The sequence below is a fragment of the Corvus brachyrhynchos genome, unplaced genomic scaffold, assembly GCF_000691975.1.
Source record: "Corvus brachyrhynchos isolate BGI_N302 unplaced genomic scaffold, ASM69197v1 scaffold162, whole genome shotgun sequence".
NCBI lineage: Eukaryota > Metazoa > Chordata > Aves > Passeriformes > Corvidae > Corvus > Corvus brachyrhynchos.
In genome coordinates, this window is record NW_008236696.1 from 6,397,264 (window position 1) to 6,410,068 (window position 12,805).

At 52.5% G+C, this 12,805-nt stretch overlaps 1 protein-coding gene across 2 annotated transcripts in view; it reads right to left on the reverse strand.

Moving 5' to 3' along the window:
* Positions 1-671: 671 nt before the first annotated feature.
* The window catches only part of MASP1 (mannan binding lectin serine peptidase 1), a 23,498-nt gene continuing 11,364 nt past the window's right edge, over positions 672-12,805 (reverse strand). The window contains exons 7-11 of one of the 2 annotated variants that reach the window (XM_008644563.2): positions 12,377-12,495; positions 11,444-11,522; positions 6,985-7,122; positions 5,721-5,795; positions 672-3,253 (exon numbers count right to left, since the gene is read on the reverse strand). In XM_008644563.2, coding sequence (XP_008642785.2) covers positions 2,358-3,253; positions 5,721-5,795; positions 6,985-7,122; positions 11,444-11,522; positions 12,377-12,495 — 1,307 coding nt within the window. In that variant the 3' untranslated portion in view covers positions 672-2,357. Of the gene's footprint in view, positions 3,254-5,720; positions 5,796-6,984; positions 7,123-9,287; positions 9,833-11,443; positions 11,523-12,376; positions 12,496-12,805 lie in introns of those variants that run through there. The other variant, XM_017727040.1, reaches the window with a different exon arrangement.

The following is a 12,805-nucleotide window of genomic DNA, read 5'->3' on the forward strand; positions in this document are numbered from 1 at the left end:
CAGACCCACTGCCCTCCTGCCTGCCATCAACGCAGAGGAGCCTGGTGCTGTTTTTCAGTTCTGTGCCATAGGAAAATAGGGATCAATAACCCAGCTCAGCCCTGGATCCAGGCACATTGGAGGAAACATTCCCCATGATTTTAAGCTCTCTTCAGAGTCTAGATTATCACAGTCTCTGATGCAGAGATGCCCGGCAGAGTTTTGTCCCTGCCTCAGCTCATATCTGAGCTCACTGCAGAGCCTCTGCTGTGAGAACGTGCTCTCTCAGTCCAACAGCTAGTGGGGATGGGCTGATTTTTCATCCCTTTTTAAGCAAAAGTCACATACCTCATTTTTTTTTCCTCGTGTCAATTGAACTCAGACTTAATTGCTATTCTCAGCAAACAGGTTGCTGCCCTCTCCTCCTGCCACTACCCCCATCTTCAGTGATGTGCTAAGGCTATAAATAATTGAAGGCAGGATCTCCTCTGTTGTGCCCTTTTTTTTTGTGATTTGTATTCAGGGCTGCTCAGGGTCTGTCTCAGCCCAAGAGGCTGCACAGGCCATGGCTGAGCAGCTGTCAGAGTGAGGGATGGTGTGAGGATTCTCCTGGGAGTGCAGGCGTGCATGGCAGACATCAGCAACCAGTCTTGACCGTGTTCCTCTTGGAATAAAAGCCACAGGGCACAAGCTCTGTACATACAAAAGTTTTATTTTGTTCTCAGGAGGAAGACTGAGAAAACCATCCTTACATGACACCAGATATTTTACAGAATGTAATATAAAAAAAAAGAAATACATATATATTAAAAAATACCTTGTAGTAACTACATGACACAGCCAAGAGTACAGTTCATAGTGTATCTGCAAGTTTAACCTTCCTTAGGCCTTCTGCTCCTCTACCAGGTCTACAAATGGCTTTTTGGATGATAGCAAAATGTCAGAGTGGCTCATCCACTGTTGGCTTCTTCCTTTCATGGCAAAACCAAAGGAGGAGGAGGAGGAGAAAGAGAGGCCTGAAGGAGGCTACAGGCATGCAGAGAGCACAGCAGGCAATTTTTGCATGTTGCTTACAGCTATAGGTGGGCTTTGCTGGCGAGTGAAGGAGAAGGTGTCCCTGCTGAAGGAAGGTCAGCTCACCTGACCTAGCTCCTTGTTGGGACTTGTCTGCATGGGCCATGGAGGTAAGCTGGGGAGATATGAATACTTCTGGTGTGTTAGGTGGGTTTGAGTCAGTCTAGAATGACTTGGACACGTGCAATAGGCCACAAGAGCCATGAACAAACACTGAACACCATTGGTAACCTGTAAATCAGCTAAATCAGTGGTCTCAAAAGCAGTTAAAAGGGACTAGGTTCTTGGAAGAATGAATAAACTCTCATGCAAGACTAACCAGGCCCCTGAGAAAGAAGTGAAAGCCAAGGAAGGCTGTTTTAAATGAAATGATTCTGCTGAAAATAAGTATTGCTTAGATACAGCCACTGTGAAGCTGTCTCATGTTGGAAAAGTTTCCTTGGGAGGTCTGCTGTGGCTGGAAACCACAGAGCTAATCTGGGTGTGGGACTGAAGAGGGCTTGAGATGATAGAAGATTGGAGAAATTTTTGTGGCTGGAGGTGAGGGTGATGCTGAGTCCAAACCCTGCTCCGCGTCCTCGTGTCCTCTGTGGGTCACTTATCCCACATGGTGGGATACAGGTATCCCGTCTGGGCTGGTGATGTCTTGGCAGCCATGGCTGAAGTTTCAGGCTAAATGTGGATGCATTCTCACATCCTTGGGGCCAGGTGGGCATCATCTGAGATGCCACCAGGAAGGGATGTTTATTTGCTTATAAAAATAATGGCAAACCCCCAGGACTCTGTCACTACTCCTTGCACAGAAAAGGAGTTCCCCAGTGTGGGAACCTGTGAGTCCCAGTCCTGCCCACATGAGTTTCCTGCACTGTCCATCGGCTCTGAAGCTCTGTAGTTGCATCTTCTGATGGACAGATCTGGCTAGAGAGTCCTGGGGGTGGGGGCAATTCCCTGTGTGCGGCACAAAGCTTTGGTGTCAGGGAAACACTGCCTCAATTGCTGTGCCTTTTTCCTGGCTTGGAGGGAGGCTCCCTGCAGCGTGGGTGAGGTTTGCAGATGGGCAGCACATGCGGAGGACACCAGCTGAAATCTTGTCCTTCGCCCCCTCCCTCCAGCTCCCTAGCAAGCATTTCCTAAGAACACAAGCGAAGGGATGCGGGACCAAGCGAAACAAATGACCTGGCAAGGGCTTGGCGTGCGTGGAGTATCGTGGCTATTGCTTGCGAAAGACCCAAGTCTGGAGCACATTAGACAATAACAACAACAACAAGAAAGGGAGCCGCGGTGGCAGCAGGCTGCTTAGTCACTCATCTCTCCAGCTCTGGGTCCAGAAATGTCCACCTCTCTGAGGAGCCTGTTTTCTGCTCCACCCAGTCCACATAGTTAGAGACCTTGGTGTACACACCGTACACCTGCTTGCTGCCACACTCCTCTGGGCCACCCCATGAGACCAGCCCTTGGGCCACCCACCTCCGTGTTCCTGGGTCCTGGATGACGAAGGCTCCCCCGCTGTCTCCTAAACAAGTGTCCTTCCCCCCCTCATAATAGCCGGCACAGAACATGTTCTCGGTCACGCTGTAGTTGCCTGAGCGCGACTCGTAGCTGGTCTTGCACTCGGCGTGCAGCACCACGGGCAGTTTGACATACTGCAGGATGTCAGACAGGGTCCTCATGCCCGAGCTGATGATCTCGTCCACCGTGATGTTGGGGTTGGAGATCCCCCAGCCAGCCACCAGCCCCAGCGTGTTGGGGTGAGGCCCCTCCAGCTCGTGCTCAAACTGGGGCAGGCAGACTGGCATGACGTACTTCCCCATGGTCACTTTCTCCTTTAGCTTGACCAGGGCGATGTCGTGGTTGTAGTTCTGGATGTCAAACTCTTCATGGAGGATGATCCTCTCCACCGTCCTGTTGACAGCTTCCATCTTGTTCCTCACATCATGAAGGGCCAGATAGATGGTGACGTGCTCCTTGGAGACGGGGATGACGGTCTTGTCCCGCCGCTGGGACCGGAGCACGTGGGCGGCCGTCAGCACCCAGGACTCTGAGAGCAGGGCCCCGCTGCCAAACCATTTGTCATTGGGCACCCGGGACATGTCCTCCACCACAATCAGGGCCTGCCAGGGGAAGAAGCCGGGTTCCGCGTTCCGCCCGCCAATGATGCGCTTGATGATCCCAGGCAGAGGACGAGCCGGCTGGCCACACACTGGGGACAGAAGGGACAGGACAGTTACTTCCAGCTTATTTATCTAGGGAACAAATGAAAAGGGGTATCCCTGTAGATTATGACACATAGCTGCTTATCTTCCAGCCAAATACTCTGTTTTGTCTTTTTTGGTTTTGTTTTTCTTTCCATTTTCAGTTTCTGGAGTGATTTGGCTAGATCTACACCACTTCAAAAGCAGAAAGGCCAAATGAGTAATCCTATAGCCTCACTGTGTGACCTGTGAGCTCACCCAGCCCTTCCCAGACCTTTTAGGCACTTGCCTGGCTCCTGCTCAGTGTGCTGAGAGACCCAGGGGAATGATGGTGGGAGGACTGGAGCTTGACATCAGCCCAGTCTCACCCCACACTCTGAGACCTGTCATGAGGTCTGTGTTCTCACAGCCATGGCATTTGCCCTCCTGGAGCTGCTGTGGCTGGAGAAGGCTTGGCCATGGGACGTTGCCTAGCACCATGGGCTTTCCTCCTGCATCTCATCACCCACAATTCTGGCAGCCAAACCAGAACCTCTCTGCTCAGCTCTTCAACAGACCCAGAATGAATGCCTGAAGAGCCCTAACATGGTGCCTGGTTTGCTTCCAGGAACTTTATCCAGGCACAGTGTTAGGAAAATGAGGGGCTCAGGGTGCTGAAGGTGGCTCTAAGAGGTTGGACAGAGTGGGGAGGGACAATCCTGTCCCTTGGGACATGACTGTTGGTGGTGGGGCTGATTCCTGCCTATGGCAGCACTGTGGAGGGGGACTCCCAGGTGGCCTGGGGATGCTGATGTCACTAGGAGGTTGTGGGAGCCTGTTTGGGCTTGTCTGACATCTGGAAGAGTCCCAAATCACAGCAACTCAGGTGCTGGTCTCCTTCCTCTGAGGTCCTCCATGGAAAGTGCTGGGACTCTGACTCAATGCCACCTGTGCTGTGAGGGGAGGATGCAAAGCCTCACAAACCTGACCCCTTAGAGTGATGGGATCAAGGCAAGAATTGGTCTTGGAACCAGTGCAGGAGCACAGGGAGCTGCTGATGTGGATTTGTTGAGGCTGGGGTCTGTCTCTAGGAAAAATGCAACTCTAGTAGGGAGGGAATATGGTGAATGTGTCTCTGCATGTACTCCGTACCCCTGTCCTTCCCAGTGCTGAAAGGAATAGAAAACATGCTCAGGAAAAGAATTCCTCTGTCCCAGCCCAGCTGCTCTGCTGCACCGAAGCCGACGGCTGTCCCAGGGAGATGCTTTTAGAGGAAGTGCATCCAGCCAAATATTTATTCTATTAAATTACATATCAAAAATGCTGACCAGGCTGTAAATGCTCCCACTAATGGCAGAGGCAGGCATGGAGTGGCCTGGAAGAAAGGTTCCTATTGATGGGGAGGTGCGTGAGACATAGGGGAAGATCTGAAGAGCAGCTGGCCAGCTGCTGCCTGCAGATGCCGATCTCAGGAGAGCGTCACCCTCTCTCTGGGATTTTCCATTTTCCTGAAGTCTCTCTGACTCCTGTCACTAATCACAAGGCCTGGAAATGGCCCATGAAAGCAGCTCTGGCCCCAAAGCTGTCCCTGTATGCTCCCAGCTCAAATTAGTTCAGGCTGAAACATCAAGCAGAGATGCAGAGAGCAGCTGCCACAACAAGAGCAGCCACAGCCCTGGTCTGGGAGTTTTGTGAGATGCAGGGAATCTTAGGAGTCCTTCTTCTAGCCTTGCAGTGGCTCAGCATGGCTGGAGAGCAGATACCCTCCATGGGACTGGGCCAGTGTCTGAACACCAGGGTGGTTGCATCTGCAGCTGCTGCACGGCGGCTGGATCCCTGCACCTCTCTGGAGAGCCATCCCTGCACAACCCATCGAAATCCACACCCAAACTGCCTCCAGGCCCGTGACGTGCCAGTCAGCCTGGCCTCATGCTTGGCTATGGCCAGAAATTGTCCCAGAGACTGTTGTTTAATCCTGAGCGGGCGCCTGGCCTGGAAACTTGCTGGCTGCAAACATTTCTGCCACTGCTCAAAGACTTGGGATGTTTCCTTCCTTGTAATGCAGTTTGGTTTTTCTGCAAGGCTTGAAGAGGTGATAATTGCTACTGGATGTGTACACACTGCCAAGAGGAGCTGATAGCCAGGTAATGCTCTGCCCTTGGCTAAAGCCATCTCCAGGGATGCTGGGGGCTGAACATGGCCAGTGGGCTGCTGGTTTGCTTGTGTGCTGGAGTGGGGAGCTTGGGGAGCCCTGACAGCTGGGATGGCTGTGACCCCCGTGCCACCACTGCAACCTGACCGTCTGGGCCTGCTGGGATAGCAGGAAGCCTCTGTCCCAACCACTCTCCTGGCCATGCATTGTGGCACCTGGATATGTGTAGCTGAGGCATGTGGCACTGTCACCAGGAGCACAGTTCCTGCACGGCAGCATCCCCCCCCTGCATGTCCCTGCTCTGCACCCCTCCCTGCAGGAACCAGCCACCCCAGCAGCAGTACCTGGTCGGCAGGACGGCAGCTTTGTCCCCAGCTCCTCGCTCCTCCACTGCCCCGATGCATCACATGTGTAGGTGGCTGAAAGAGAGCAAAGTGTTAGTTGGGCTCTGGTCCTGGCATGAGGGATTGTCCTTTCCAGTGAGGAGACCTTGTCCAGCTGTCAGGGCCCTTTGAACCTTTCAGAGCAGGAGGTGACCTCCCTTTTAATGCCCTCTGTGCTCCATTGCCAGGGGGGCCATGATAGCCCTGCCCCCATACAGGGACATGTCTCCATCCTCAGTTTCATTGCCTTGAGCTGTCTGCAGGGCTGTGCTATGGCCTCAGTCTCTGCTGGCAGCTGCCTCCACATAAAAATGCTGCCAATGCCCATTCTGCTAATTCATACGGGATGCTGGGACCATGTGCAGGGAGATATAAGCAAGGAGACAAGAATGCGAGGAATTCTTTTGGCTTTGCTTGCTGAGGGAGGAGAAGGAAGAAGGGCTAGGCTGTGTATGCACCCTTTCTACAGCCCAGAACTGGGTCTGAGGGGTACAGAGGCCTCCACATAAAAATGCTGCCAATGCCCATTCTGCTAATTCATACGGGATGCTGGGACCATGTGCAGGGAGATATAAGCAAGGAGACAAGAATGCGAGGAATTCTTTTGGCTTTGCTTGCTGAGGGAGGAGAAGGAAGAAGGGCTAGGCTGTGTATGCACCCTTTCTACAGCCCAGAACTGGGTCTGAGGGGTACAGAGACCTGTGGTGCTTGATAAACCACCTTGTGGTTTTTCTGTGGTTGTGCACCAAGGGGGATGGCAGGAAAAGCTCAGAGTGATATGATCCCACTGCTATCTGCTCAGCTTTGTCTACGCTGAACATTTGGTATGAGGAGCCTTGCAGAGCCCTTTCTGAGGCTGCTGGACCTGGTGCTCTCTCCAGCAGCAGCTCCTTTCACAGAGACTCAGAAAATTTCATAGTCTGCAGGGAGCAGATGGCAGGGTAAGATGGCAGAATGCAAAATACCCACATTGCTCTGCTGAGGCCATGAAACACTCAGGCAAAGCAGCCAGCAGGGCAAACTCCATCCTACCTCATTGTGGAGCAGGATTTGTCCAGTCTGACAGTCCAGGCAGGGCAGACACAGGGTTTGGTATGAGTAGGCTACATCCACAGCCTGCTGTTTGCAGAACACCCTGGAGCTGCCATCCCAAGCTCCCCCCAGTTGCATCCCGTGTGCCCACCCTCCCTGTGCCGTGGGGATGTGGCCTGGCCCCATTGCTCACCGGTGCTGTTGGGGGCCATGTGGTAGTAGGGGTGCTGGCAGTGGTACTGGATGGCTGCTTGGTAGGTGGTCAGGTTGTTCCTGGTGGAGAAGGTGACAAAGCCGTGCTCCAGCTCCGGCGGCGCTTTGCAGTCAGCAACTGAAAGCCAACACAGAAGGGGGGTTGAACCCTGTGCTGGTTGAACCCTGGGTGTTCAGCCAGCCAGCAGGCAGGCAGTGCTGGGCTTTGGCATGGGACAGTGGTCTTGTGGGGCAGACCAAGGGCCTGTATGTATGCTGTATCCCTTTTCTCTACGGCACTGCAGGAGGCACATCCTAACATGGACTCAGGTGGCAGCAGAAGGCTCTGTCCTGGCAGGGCAGCCTGGCACTGTGAAACCCTCCCACGGCCACCCTGCACATGTGAGAGCATGTGAGTGGCACCATGAAACACCAGCAGGATGTCCCACCCACAGGCTGTGTGACCAACACCCCTCTCACTGGTGGAGACCCCAGTGCTGGGAGCCCCTCCATGTAGTGCAAGATCTCTGCTATACCAGTGAGAGGGGAAGAAGCCTGCTCTGGCAGGTTAGGTCTGTTTTGAGATGGTCCCAGAGTGTGTCTTCACATTGTAGAAGTGGGCAGGGAGAGGCAGGCAGTGATTCACCAGCTGTGCATCAGGGGTGCTCCTCTATGCACAAGGCTTTGCTGAGAGCACAGCCCTGTCCTTCCTGCTCTGGTCTTGCTCAGCAAACAGTGCTGATGAGCATTTACAGATCAGGTGGAACAACCCTTGGTCCTGGCTGTCCTTTGACTGCAGGAGATGAAGGACATTGAGAGTGTGGCTTGGCTGGCGTGCAGGCAGGGATGAGGCTGGTGCATGTGGCTGAGACCAAACCTGCTCCATCCCCCAAGACATCAGCAGGGTTGGATCTGCTTCACCCATCCCTGGTGTTGACTCAGGGTCTGATGGAGGGAGAAGAATTTTGGGGTGCCATTGCCCTTCCCCATGGCCTGTCCATGATCCCCTTCCTCCCCATGATCCCTCAGAGTGTTCTGCCCAGCCTCTCCCCCCACCTTGTCCGTGGTATTGGGTTTGTACCAAACACACCAGGGAGGATCCCAGGCTGTGAGAGGGTTCATCTGCCAAATCCAGGAGTCACCTCCTTGGAGATTAGCCTCCCTGCCATATGATGCTGTGCAGCCTCCCCCTACCCCATCCTGGGCGACCTGCTCCAGTGGAGGGCAGGAACCAGGGTCTGATCCTGCCAAGAAATGTAGTGCTGTGGAGCTGGGTTCTGCTATGTTTAGGATGAGGAGTTGAGTAGGGAAATGGTGCCTTTGCAGAAAGCAGGTCCTGTGGATCAGGGATGATGTGAGGTCTATTGGTTTCCATGTGCTCCAGGATGCAAAGGGGATGAGAACAACAGTCCTAACTGATCCAGGCTAACAAAAAGAGAATTCACTAGATGTAGTAGCTGAAACCAGGGATATGTATCACTGCTCAGGATTGCCCGGTTGCTTGGGTGAAAAAAGCCTGGTTTATGGCAAAATACTGCAGCTCACCATTTACCAGGATCCCTTCAACTTTCTGTAGAGACAGCAAGTGATGGGATGAGTGTGTGGGTGCAGGCAGGCTTGGTGGAGACTCTGGATACCTGCTTCCTTGCAGGAAAGAGGGAATGAATGTCGGGGGACCATCCTGGCTTGCACCTCTACTCTGGGGTTGTTTATGGCTGCAGGATAGCATTCACTGTCCCTCACAGCCCATCTCCCCCCTGTTTGTCCCTCAGACCTGAGCAGGCCTGATTCCTGGAGAATGGGCTCTTGTAGAGAGGTGCTGCTGCACCAGTGTTGCAAGTCCTACTGAAAGGGTGAGGGGAGGACCTTTGTTCAGTGAGCCCTTCTAGAGTTTTCCCTCAGGAAAGGGGCCATTTAGCATCTCTGTCTTTGTAGGACCAGAAGTGGACCGACCTCCCCAAAACACACCTCCTCTTCCTCCTCCGCTCCCAGCCTTTGGTCCACATCCCAATATCCTCCTAGTGAAGCCTCCAATGCCCTAGGGAGTACAGGGTGCATGCCCATGATTCCTGGGGATGAGAACAGGGCCAGATACCAGGCTCTGACCTCCTTCAGCTGCAGTCATCCTGAGACCAGTCCATCCTCACCTCTGCCAGGCCAGCCGAGGGCAGCAAAGGGGAAGTGGAGGAAAATCCATCCCCCTGTGTTGGTACCAGGGCTCGGTGCCTGCAGGAAAGGGCTGGCCAACCCATCCTCCAGGCCTCCCTATCGGGAGGGTCTGAAAGGCACCAAGACTCTTGGAGAGAGGAGAGGAAGGAGTGTTTCTTATTTGCGATGCTGGGCCACTGAGGAAGGACAGTGTGAGACTGAATCCAACCCACCAACCAACCAACCAACCGGGCAGCTGTGCTGCAATCCTTGCAGGGCCAACTTGGAGGGGGGCCGAGGTGGCCCAGGAGTCCGAGTGGAGCGGGAGGGATGCAGAACCCGGGAGCCAGCAGCAGCACTTGGTCCCCAGGCAGCAGTGCTGGGGCCAGCTGGGCCCCCTTCCCGTGGGGCAGCGTGTCAGTGGGAAAGGGGGGCTCGACGCCAGTCTCCTTCACCCTTCTCAAGACGGAGTTAAGAAAGCACCAGGCGTAGGGGTTAAGAGTGCCATGCCGGTTAGACAAGCCACAGAGATGGATTTGGCAGCCAGGCCAGTGGAAAGGGAACCGGCCCTGGGTACTGGACAGAGCAGAGGGGCATCGAGACAGGCTGCCCGTCGGGGCGGCATGGCCAGCGCCAGCCTCACGCGGCCACTTGCTCCGAGCCGGCTCTTCCCTCTGTCTGGTTGTCGGCTCTATCTGCAGCTGCACCAAAAGCAGAGGGGAAGGAGGAGAGCAGAGAGAGAAAGCCCAATTAGTAGATGAGCAGAGAGAGACATGCAGGAGACCCAGCCCCCAAAACACCAGAAATCGTTAATGAGCTCCCAGTGAGCCGTGCCAGGGTGCCGTGGATGCCAGCAGAGCCGTGGCCCTGCTGGGGACCCCCTCGCTCTGCTCAGCCAGGGCAACCTGGGGGCAGCGGCTGGGAGAAGCTTCACAGGTTTCTGTTTAGCCTCTCCAGGCTATGGAATTGGATTTTATCCACTTTGCTGAGAAGTTTTCTATTTTCTGCATTGTTTGTGCCCTGCCTCTCACAGACATCCCGGGGAGGTGGGAGTCTTTGCAGGCTGGAGGCCTAAATTGTCCATTTAGGGGCTTCTTGGCTTTCCAAAAAGGCCTTAGAAATTTAGTGTGGTGAGTCATATTACACAAGAAGGGATCAGTTCCAGCCCAGCTGGAACAATGCAGGTAATAATTTCAATTTTCTCAAAAAAATAATTCTTTTTGGTGTTAAAAGTATTTACCTAGATTTTATTCTAATTTTTAGACGATGCAAATATTTATCTGATCACTGTTCAAGCTGGATAAAATCAATGGGAAACTGTGGTAGTGAGAGTGTAGGAGTGGGGAGATCCTCAGTAGGGCAGAGGCATCACTGACCCCACAGTTTTAAAGGAGCCCTTTCAGATATTAATCTATTTAGCAAGTCTGAGAGCCTCCCAATTTCCATTTGGCTTGAGAAAACATGAACTAAAACTCCAGAAATACTTTTTCTTCTAAGGTAAGATACACAATATTATTAAAAGAGTCTGCCCAGATGAGGAGAGCCTGGATCCCAACACCCCTGGAAAGCATTCCCTCCTGCCTCTCCTGGAAGGACCTGGGACAATCTCTGACCACGTTTGCTGCTTTTCTACTCTCCGTGCCAGCCTTACAGCACTGAGCAGCAGTGAGAGCCTCCTTGAGTGCTGAGAGGTTTGGGAGAAAGGGAAAAGGTGTGATCAGGTACATCTCCCAAGCCTGAGCTGAGAGAAGAGCTGGGTTAGATGAAAGAGAGATGATTCAAATGATCACCTGTCCTTTCAAATGGCATTTCTTTTCTTCTCCCCTTTTCTCCCATTTTATGGGCTGTAAATATTTGGACAGTTTTCTCTCCCCTCTCACTTATCTGAGCAGTTCCCAGTTTAGGCTAGTACCTGGAACCTGTCTAATGCCCTGCATCTTAATAGCCTCCATTGGGAAGGAAATTTGGACCAGGAACTAGATTATCCCACATTGTCCCAGGTTTTTCTGACAGATGCAGTTCTCAAGAGTCAGGCTTACTCTTTCTTTGACAGGGAGACAGCAAAGTGGCTCACAAATCAAGTTACATGAGTAATCTAAATAAAAGCACCGATCTCCTGCTTGTGGCATTTGGCCTGAGCCCCGTTATGTTATCCAAGAACAAGCCAAAAGAGCTTTGCAGGGTTACGTAGCCTCTCTGGCTGGGTTCATGTCTCTGAGTAAGGAACTCCACTCTGGCAGGGCAGCTCCCACTAGCATGAAATGATTTTAGCAGGAAAAGGACATTGGCAGGGTAGGGAAGGGCGTCCTTACTTTTGCAGATAGGGATCTTGTTACTCCATGTGCCGTCCTTCAGACACTCGATCTGGAAGGAGTCGCTTTCCACGTTATCCTGTGCAGAAGGTACCAAAGGAAAAAAAACCCTATCAATGTTCAAGGCAAAGAAATAAATCTCTCAATAAAAAAGGAATTTCTTGGTGATTTAGTCAAGTCATATCCAACATCCCCTGGAAGAGGACTTTTTTAGCTAAAAATTGCAATAAAATCATAATGAAAAACTTCAGGAGTTTTCTTGTTGCCAGCAACTCAGTGGCACGCTGAAAGCCAAAGAACTGGAGTAATTTATTCCTGTTGTAAATGATGGGATGGGTAAGGAGGCAGCTCTGCGTGAAGAATGGAACTGGGAGGAGATCAGAGAAATACATAAGTCCGTGCTGGAAGTCAAAATGGGCTACTGGCTTGGAGGGAAGACAGCCACCCTGTGAGTCAGCCACGCTCCCTGTGGTTCTCAGCTGTTTCCCAGAGAGAGCCTGCCAAAATCTTGCCCCTCTTGACTCGCTGAAGCTGTCCCCAAGTCCCTGAGGACCTCCCAGTCAGTGGAGACTGGCCTCTGAAGGGCTGCTGAGACAGTGCCCACTGAGATGGGGGGCAGGCAGAGCCCTGGCAGCTCCCTCAGGGCTTTTGCTGATTTTTTCTCTGGCAGAGGTGCTGGGCCTGATATTCTATGACCTTGCTGGCTCCGGAGGGATGCTGAGAGGGTGGCTCAGAAAAGTGCCATCTCCTCTTTTCCTCTGTGTCTTTGGAAAGGAAAGGTGTTGGCTCTCACAGGAGGTGTTTTCCTTGCCCCTGGGAAGGGGGTGAGGATGGTGTGTGATTGTGTTCACTCTCCCAGAGATGCAATGGCTTTCAGAGGAACTATCCTCTTCTTCTTACCCATATTCCCATCTCCATGTCATCAATCCCTACCTTCAGCACTTTGTATCCAGTGTTGCAGCTGATGACAACCTGGTCTTTGAAGGTGTACTTGGCTTGAGAAGGCTCAATTTTCCCATTGATTGGAGGTTGCACCAGTGGGCATGGGTTTCCTTCGAATAAAAAGCAAATGAAGATAAACAGAGGAATAAATGGAGCACATGCAAAGTCCCAGCTCTTCCACACAGCCCACATAGCAGAACCTGAGCATCTCTGCCTTGCTTTTACTCTTAGTCTACACTGGCATGGCTCAGCCAGGCTCTTCTAGAAGGCATGGAGGCTCCAGGTCTTTCCTTCAGTCTGTAATTCTCTGGCTTTGAGCATTACAAATCTGGGAGTTAATAACAGTAGCTTGTGCAATTATCCTGCCCAAAATTGCTCTGCTTTGCAATGTGGTGTTGTTTCAGAGCCCAGTTGTTGTAG